The following is a 10,019-nucleotide window of genomic DNA, read 5'->3' on the forward strand; positions in this document are numbered from 1 at the left end:
TCTTTAGCAACAAAATAATAGAAACAAAGGTATACTATTTTAAAAAAGATTCACTATCTAGATACTTATTTTTTCTCTAAATAATTCAGAGCTCAAACAGCACAGGTCTAATATAATCTCTTTAGCAATGAGTTTCATATAGTCACCACTCACTTTCAAAAGGCACAAAACCACTGAAGACTTTTTACTGATAACTAGATTGTATTGGTAACTACATATACATAGCAGCATGCTCTATTCATATGCAAAGTATTGTTTAGAACAATGCCCATCAGATGAAAAAACTGATGTTCAGAGAGCAAAACTGACTTTTTCATGTACTACAGGAAATAAAAAGGCAGACCCTAACCCAAGTCTTCTGAGGCTACAAAGTCAATGTTCTTTCTTCAACAACATTCTTGTCTCTCACAGTATGTAAAATAATTTTAGACTAAATGACCTTTAATCTTCTAGTTCTAATGATAAATGAATTAAGTTCTAATCTTCTTAGTCAACAGTCATAATAGGTTATGACTATAATTACCACCCCTACCCATGTCTTTGTGCAGTTTCCAGTTACACATGCATGTGTGCACACACACATGTAAAAATGTATGTATTATCAGTTTATGAGCTGGTCCTCCCAACTCCCAGTAGAATGTGACCAACTTAATTGCAGGCATTATTCTGTTTTTGTCTTTATATTTCCTGTACGAGTAGCAGGTGATCAATAAATGCTTTCTAAATTAAAACAAGTATCACTAGTCTGGTTCTTATTCTCCATGCTGTTCTACACAACAATTCTAAAAATATTTCTTTAAAAAAAAAAATTAAACTAATCTCTGATGTGAATAACATAAACAGCATGACATATGGTATTTTCATGTTACAATTCTTACTACAGATGGCTATTACTATCTCAGTGCATGGCTATGGCTATTTATGCCAACTCAATCCATGAGCAGCAACAGAAATTTCCACACTATTCAACTTTATCGATGTGTGGCTTTAGACATTTTAGAATCCAAAGCTTGAGATTATTTATAACTCACTGGTGAACAGGAAACAGACTCAAGTTACTTGAGAGCTAAGAACTTGGAGGGTTTAAGTAGTTTCAAAGATGATATGATCCCTATCTATATGCTGTCAGGAAGGTGGGAAGTGGAGGGAAAGAAACAAGGACTATCGGGAGACTTTTGTTATTGTTCAGTTGTGTCAGATTCTTTGTGACCCTACAGACCCTAACACTCCAAGCCATTCCTTTTTCTGCTATCTCTGGAAGTCAGTTCAGGTTCATGTTTGTTGTTTTCCATGACATTAACCATCCAAGCCTTTGCTGTTCCCTTTTCTTTTTGCCTTCAATCGTTCCTAACATCAGAATCTTTTCCAATGAGTTCTGTTTTCTCATTAGGTCGGCCAAAGTACTGAAGTACCACCTAGGTATATATAAGGAGATTACCCAGTCACTAATAAGTTAAACAACATCACTCTGAATATCTTAATACCTCTCCATTAAAGACAACATATAAGAGTTTTATAAATTAAGTGTTGCTAAGTAAAATAGCAGCTATTTTTATTGTTTTCCTACTTTTTTTTTTAATTTTTGAAACAATCCTATAATAAGGAATGCTGTATTGTCTACAAAATGTAATTGGGAAATATTTAAATGAAGATTTTCATTTTAGCTCACATCAAAAACATAATGAACAAAATTAACCTAATGACTGACAATCTTGACAAAATCACTAAAATTTTTCAATTATGGAACAGAAACTCCTTAAATGACCAAACAGAAACTTTCCTATGAAGAATAAGAAATTGGCACCATATGCAACAATTTACACTTTTTTCTCAGGTGAGTTAGGCCATTCTGAATAAAGATTTCTATTCGTAGCACTTTTCTTAAAAAAATCTTTATCTGTGATGAAAAGAGTCCATTTAATGCTACTTTTAAACAAATGGAAAATTTCATAATATTGTTGATATCTGGTTTCCTCTTGAAATTAAATTATATAGTGCAAAAAAAGTAAAAGGAAGAAAATGGAAAATTTGACTTCTTATAATGCTTTGGTCATTGATATCTTCATTCTAATAGAAGATGGTTTGCCTCTGTTGGGGGTAAGGGAGAGGGAAGGAAAAAAGTAAATGAGGAAAGATTCATTATTTAGCCCAGAGTTGTCACTAAATCAAAGTTGGGGTATAAAACAACTCAAGACTCTTACTAAACTTATCTTAATCCCAGATGCTTCATTTGATCAGAACATGCAAGAATTTTAAACAAATGGAACATTAGACTTATCTACCATTTTTATGTCTTTCATTTATTCTAGTTGAATAGATTTAAAAAATAGGTAGGCTCTGTTTTTATTCACTCTGCTTTGCTAAGTGGATTTAAATTAAAAAAAAAAAAACTTATTTGATTTAACTTTCAGGGGAAAAAAATGAGGCCTCAACTCAGGGTTTAAATTAGCATAGTTCAATATTGTTCTTGGTTAATAGTTCAGTTCAAGCTCCTAAATATAATAAAAATGAATCACAAAATTTACAGCTGAAAAAACTTTTAAAATAAAGTTACTTAATTTAGAGGTATCAAATTTGAAGACTATGTGCCCACAAAACTCTTTAGTGCAGCCTGAACTATATTAAAATGTAATTGGGAGGGGCAGCTAGGTAGTGCAGTAGATAGAGCACTAGCCCTGAAATCAAAAGGACCTGAGTTCAAATTTTCTCTCAGATGCGTAACACTTCCTAGCTGTGTGACCCTGGGCAAGTCACTTAACCCCAATTGCCTCAGCAAAAAAGAAAAAAAAAGTCTATAAAATGTAATTGGGAAATATTTTAAAAAATTTTAAAATATATACAATGCAACATAAATAATGTTAATTTGTGATTTTCTAAATTCTTATGTGGCCAGTGAAGATCCATTTCTATTTGAGAATACTACCAAACCAATTTAACATTTATTTTACAAAAAAAGAAAAATAGGTCCAAGAGAGATAAGAGCTTGCTCATGTTTATATAGATAATACATAACAGTGTGTAGATTTAAATTTGGGTCCTCTGACTACAAATTGTGGGAATTGAGTAAATCACTCTGACTTCATCTTGTTACTCAATTCTGAATTTAACTTAGTTCCCTTTGGATTCAATGATGGATCTAGTCCAGTTTCTGTTTTGTGAGAAATCTGTATTCAATTAAGGGAATTGTGAGAAAATCACTGAATTTTTGGAATATACCTCTATGTGGCAGAAAAGCTGGACTATCTTGATCTGTTTCTTAGAGACTCTTCACTAAATTATGCTAACCAGAAACCCAGTCAGATCCAAAGATTGATTTAAGGACTTTTCTCACATTCATACATTTCAAACAAACCAAATGTCTTATCTGAAAACTAGTCCTGTACCAGTCAATGTTACAGTTTCCTTGTTCCTTTGAATGAATATATAGACCCTTCAGGGAGAATGAGGCACCTCTTTTTCTGATTTTGGGAATTGCACCTGCTTATTCTCCCCTTCCAATTCTTGAAATGCATTCATTCCCTCTCCCAAATGCAAAAGCCCCTAATCTTTCCTCCAATTAGAAATCAGATTACTTAATTTTGAATCTTGGTTTAAAGCCTCCTAATTGTTTTCTTTTACCAAATAAAAATCTGACTCCCTTTGTATGAAAGATCCACTGCCAAGCAAAGGAGGCTGGGTACCTGATTTGTTTTGCAATTGGCAGGACATACATACACTGATATTCTGAGAAACTTGAACCTTTATTTTTTCAGTTATTTCAGATTTCATTCACTACAAAATTCAATTCTCTTTCCACCATTACATCATAAATTCGTTCTTTTACCCTCTTTTCTTTCTACACTCTATATTCTATGTCTCACTCTTCCTTTCCCCACGATCTCACCCCTTTCTATGGCTTCAACTGTCCTATCTATGAAGAATGCACTTTTCTTCATCTCAACTTTCAATTCCTCCACAGAGCTTCAGGATCCTAATTGCTGGCAAATCAGTCAGTAAACATTAACCTACTACTATGCACCAGGCGTTGTGCTAAGCACTGGGATACAAAGAAAGGTAAAAGACAGCCCTCGCACAGTCTAATGAGAAACATTTAAACAAATATGTATAAATAAGATTACAGGAGAAATAGGAAATAATCAAAAGAGGGAAGGAATTAGAATTAAGAGGGATTTGGAAAGGCTTCCTATAGAAGATGAGACTTGAAGGAAGCCAGGAGTTAGAAGTGAGGAAAGAGCATTCCAGGCCAAGAGTGAGTGGGAAAAAATACCCAGAGAGAAGGAACTTGCTCAAAGAACAGCAAAGAGACTAATACCTTTGGATTAAGCAAGGGAATTTGGATTATGAAGGGTTTTGAATGCCAGAGAATGTAACTGATTCTGGAGATGCTTGATAGCCAGTGAAGATGGTTGAATAAGGGAATGATATGGTTGAACCTGGACTTCAGGAATATCATTTCGTGGCTGAAGAGACATAAACTGAATAGGGAGAGATGTCACAGGCAGACAAAACCAGAAGGCTATTGAAATAGTCCAGGTGGAGGAGATGCAGGCATGCACCAGGGTAATGACAGTATTGGGGGAAGGGGGGGAGGAAGACTACATTTGAGAAACATTGTAAAGGAGAAATCAACAGGCCTTGACAATAGAAGAGGGGCAAGCAAGAGGAGTCAACACCTAGGTGGTAAGCCCTGGAGACTAGAAGGATGGAGATGCCTTCAAGTGTATATGGGAAGTTTGAGAAGAGTTGGTTGAAAGATAATGAGTTCAATTTTGCATATGTTGAATTTACAATGTCTTCTATATAACCAGGTCCAGTTATCTGTTAGGAAGTTGGAGATAAAAGCCTAGAGTTCAGTAGAGTTTGGGTTGGATGAATTCTTGGGAGCTGATAAGATCACCAAATAAAATAGTATAAAACAAAATCATCTTAAACTGTGGGTCTCATACCTGAATGGGGGGAGGAGAGGGAGGGGAAGGGTTTGCAAAAAATTTTATTTGATCAGCAAATGTTTGATTTGCATACTCTAATTTATATACTTATATCCCTGGGGTCAAGAAAAAATTTCTCAGGAGAAAAAGGGTCATAAGCAGAAAAAGTTTAAGAGGCCCTGGTATAAAAGCACAAATGAAGAGAGCCCAGGGATGCAGCCAATGCAACTGCTCAGAGTTGGAAGACAGCGTCTTGTATGAAGAACAGTACAAAGTCCAATGTTACTGGACTGAAAAATTTGTGGGGGGATGTAATATGTAAGAAGAACGGAAAAATAGGGAAGGGACAGGTTATGAAGGGCTTTTATAATTGATCCTGAAAGTAATAAGGTGCCAGTAAAGTTTATTTAGGGAATTGTGGAAGTGACATGGTCAACCCTGAGCTATATATAGAAAGATCACTTTGACAGTTGAGTACAAGACAGCTTGGATGTAGAAGATTATGACAAGAAGACCTATTGAAAGTGCTGCTGACATCTCAGATTCAATCAACTTATAATGTCTCCCCTTTCCCCAAATCTTCTATTTCTGATATCACCACTACCATTCCAGTTCACCATGCTCATAACCACAAGGTATGTTTTATGCCCTACCTACATCTAATCATTTGTCAAGTACAATTGATTTTATATCTGCAACATATTTCTATAGGTAATCTCCTTTCCAAAATCACTACAATTACTCTCACTTCTTCATTCATAAACTATAGTAATTGTCTTGTTTTTCCTTTCTCCAATCTCTTTGCTATTCAAAGTCTTTGGGATTAATGATCTTCTTCATAAGTCTTCATAAGGCAATACTTTGATCACATTTCTCAAAAACTCTAATTAGTTTATCACAGAATATTAAACAAAATATTCTAATCTTGATTCAAGGTCTTCCATAATCTGACCCCAAACTTTCTCTTCAGTTTTCTGTTATATTACTCCCTTTTACGTACTCAATGTTCCAGTCAAAATGTAATACTTGGTCTTTCCCCCATTCTCAATCTAGTTTGCTTCTTTGCTCAGACCATTATAACTAGAATCAGAGAAAGTAAGTTGAATTGTTGGAGAGGGAACACAGAGATGACTATAGTTCTAAAAAGGTACAGACTTAATCTTTTTCTGAGACAGCTTGTGTGTGTGTGTGTGTGTGTGTGTGTGTGTGTGTGTGTGTGTATGTATATAAACTAAGAGAATCAAAGCTTTTGGACTAGCAAAACTGACCTTGCCCTTATACTTGTGACTACAGAACTATTTCTCTTGAAAAGAAAGGAGAGTATGGTTAGACTACTGCATGACAGAACTGAAAAGTCTTGGATATCTCATTACCTGAACAGCTTTCCAAACACATCTGTGTTGGGAAGTTTCATGTGTGGGAAGCACTTAAGTATGAAGGACACCAAAGCATTGACAATATAACAAGGTAGATGACAATTGAATTTTTGAAAACACCCACTGGTCATTCTTGTTTATTCCCTTCCAGGCCCCAAGCATGTTAGACTAAGGAACTCTAACATCTATACTCCATTTCTAGGTGTTTCAGTTCTTTCCCTAATACTGCTCTCTCTATAAATACTTTCTTTTCAGCTCTAACTGAAAATAATTTTTCTTACCACATTTCTCAGAGCACTTTGCTTAGATTTCTTTGGTATACTTTAATATATCTTCCACTGTATCATTTATTTGTGCATATGTCTTCAGATGTTTGCTATTACATTGTATCATCAATTATAGTTTTTCCACACATAGCAGGTACTCTGTTGAATAATGGAATGAAAAACCACCTGGAATGTCTAAAACACAAGTTCAGAGAAGACTTTTTCTTCATTTGTAAAAGGTCATGTAATGGAAATTCAACACAGATTTAACAAATCTGTTTCTTAAAGCTTTTTTCTTGTTATCTAAATTCAATTTTATTTTATTTTCAGTTCCAAATTCTCTCCCTTCATGCTTTGAGAAGGCAAGAAATAGAAAATCAACTGCAAATAGGAAGTTATCTAAAACAAATGTCTACATTGGAAGGGGGTGGGAAGTAGGGAAAAAAGTAAGAGAAAAAGGGAAATAACTGCACTCTGAGTACATGTTTCTATCTGGAACTGTCCTGGGTCATTGTGATGATCAGTTACTAAGTCTTTCATAATTGTTTTATTTTTGTGATTCTGCTTATTTTGTAAATTGTTCTGATCCTGTTCATTTTGCTATAGTTCAATTTATATAACTCTTCCTAGATTTTTCTGAAACCATATCCATCATTTACTTTTAACTTCTGACAACTTAGTGCCAACTTGGGAGCAAACTGAACAATTAAAAAAAAATGTTTTATTCACAAAGTCCATTTTATTTGAGAATGAATCTTCTCCCAAAATTCTATGGTTTTATAATTTCATATACTATTGCACTGTCTAATACTAATTTTAAATCTGTGCCCTGATTCTGGATATTATTACAGTAGGCACAATCATTTTTCATACTTAACAATATTGCAATTGATAGCTCCACTCATATAATATAAATTATAAACTTCATAATAAGTTATCTCCAACAATATTAGAGTCACACCATGAATCATTTAAAACTAAGTGACATCTTCACATAAGTTTGCAAATGTTAGGATTTGAAACTAAGATTTAATTTTTATACATAAGTATACAAAAATGTCACTTATTTGTGCAAGTAAAACTTGTACATGTACAAAACATCTTGCAAACAAACTTAAATTCTGAGTCTTCACACAAAACCTTTCAGAAGGCATCTTTTTATGACCATAGTACAGGGTTCTAGTCTACCAATTACAAAAACATCTTTATCTTGAAAAGGATGTCTTTAGAATTTAGAAGCTTCCAGGATGGAAGCTCCCACCTATATAAAACCAAGCATGGTGCTAGATATAGAGCTCTCTCTATAAGATTGTTTTATATATTAATGTAAAATACACTTCTGTAATATGTTTGCCTTAAAAAGCAAGTCTTCATACTTCATGCTACAAAAAACAGTCAAATTTAGTTGAGTAATAGAAAATGCAATCTCAAATACAACAAATATTTAGTGAGCACTATTAAATGCTCTGAGTTTAAGTCAAAAGGCATATCACTGCACCCAACTAATTAAAAATATGTTAAAAAGCATATAAAATAAATATAAAAACTAAATATAAAAAAATATAAATACAATATAATAAAATAATAAATATAAAAACTAAATATAACTAGATAGTGAGTAAACAAAATTATCCCACTTCCTCATAAATATATCTTGGATTCAAGTTAATGTAGTTTGTCCTATTTTATAAGTTTCTTTATTTGCCTTCTTAACCAGCATTGGTTTTTAAATTTCAGATACTTAGTATCTACCATTAATAAGGGATAAAAATGTTTTGAAAGAGAACAATGAGGAATATCAACAAAAACTGTTTTTTAAAAAATACTCTTGCAAAGTTACTCCTACTCTCCATTCCATGCATACCCCCAAAAATAGAATCTATAATATGGTCTTTAAAGATATACAAAGCACTATCAGAGAAGATAATATATGTATTTGTTAAAGAAAACAATTTTTAACAATGAGAATGACATTTAATGTTTTTCTCACCTGTCCATTTTTTCATGGAATGAAATAGCTACAATTACTATAAAACACGTGTGAAAATTTTCCCAACAAAGATTCTAATACAATATCTGCCTTTAAAATGATTGCACTAGATCCATAAGTAGCAAGTACGAAGAAATCAGAAACAATCCAAAGCATTGGATTATGTATCTAAAGAAGAGTTCTTAAGAGCCATTTAATCCAACCCCATCACTTTATAGATGGAAGAAATCCAGTCTTAGGGAAGAAAAGTGACTTGCCTAGGATGATTTTCTAGAGAGAAATCAGTGACCAAGGCATGATTTGAACCTCCGACTGTAAAAACCAACACTAATTCCACAAGCTTTCTCTAAAAAGCTATTTTATAAATCACTAATTACTTTGCCAATATTGAAACTCTTCATTCAGCCATACTCATACATTATTGATTCTAAAACTCTTTCAAAGGTCCTCCCGGAAAAACACAAAGCAATTCAAACCACCTTCTTTGCAGAACAAACAAGGAATTCTCCAAGAAATTGAAGACTCCCCACTCTCTCTCCCAACCACTCCCCTTCCTTCAGTTTATTAACTGAGTTAAGACTATCTGGATGTCTGCTCGAAGATACACGTCCCACCCCGGAGCTGGACAAGGGAACACAAGGCGGGCAAGGGGACACAAGCATCCCCTCATCATCGACCAATTTCCCCTTTGGGAGAATGCAGGAGAGAAATCTTCAAGAGGAAGAATTGTATACATTCCCCAAAATGGTCGTGAAGAGACTCCCCTCCTCTCCCAATGCACGCCCCTCCCCCAAACCTCCAAGTCCAAACAGGACCCCGATAGAAGTGAGAAGCTCGTCACTTCCATAAACCAAGAAACTGTCAGCATCACAATCCAAATGGAGAAGAGGGGAGAGAAGAACGAGGGGGAAGAAGTATCCCCCCCGTTCGTCTCAATCACACCCCAAAAACTGCAGGGAAGGCAGCGGGGAGGGAGGGGCCCTTCGAGGGCCCGGGGATGAAGAGGAGGACGAGGGAGGGGAGGAAGCCAGAACTGTTACTTACAATCATCTAAGTCATCCTGCAAGTCCACAAAATACAAGGGGATCTCTGAAAACCAAGAGAGATAAGAGATCACCAGCGGTGCTGGGAGCACCGGGAGCAGGGCTGGGGAAAGGGCAGACAGGGGAACCCGGGGACTCCGGACTCCGGGATGGCCGGGCTCCGAGACGGCCGGGCTGCGGCAGGAGCCTCGCCCGTCCGAACCGAGCGGAGGTTGGAGGAGAAGGGTGGAAGAGGAGGACGAAGAAGAGGCGGACAGGGAGAAGAAGGAGGAAGCGAAGAAGAGGAGGAAGCCGAGGACGAGGAGGAGGAGGAATAGGTAGCAACAGCTGCTGCCAAAGGAGCTTCAGCTCCACTCACCCGCCATCTTGAAATGGGCCTGAAGGAAGCAGGGAGCCGGGGGCGGGGGGAGAGGGAG

General features: G+C 35.7%; 1 protein-coding gene across 1 annotated transcript in view; it reads right to left on the reverse strand.

Moving 5' to 3' along the window:
• Window positions 1-10,019, reverse strand: part of LOC127546568 (serine/threonine-protein phosphatase 4 regulatory subunit 1-like) — a 68,181-nt gene that overhangs the window by 57,792 nt on the left and 370 nt on the right. Inside the window, exon 2 of the mRNA XM_051973604.1 lies at window positions 9,605-9,945. Coding sequence (XP_051829564.1) covers window positions 9,605-9,945 — 341 coding nt within the window. The remainder of the gene's footprint in view (window positions 1-9,604; window positions 9,946-10,019) is intronic.

Source organism: Antechinus flavipes, chromosome 2 (genome assembly GCF_016432865.1).
Source record: "Antechinus flavipes isolate AdamAnt ecotype Samford, QLD, Australia chromosome 2, AdamAnt_v2, whole genome shotgun sequence".
Taxonomy (NCBI): domain Eukaryota; kingdom Metazoa; phylum Chordata; class Mammalia; order Dasyuromorphia; family Dasyuridae; genus Antechinus; species Antechinus flavipes.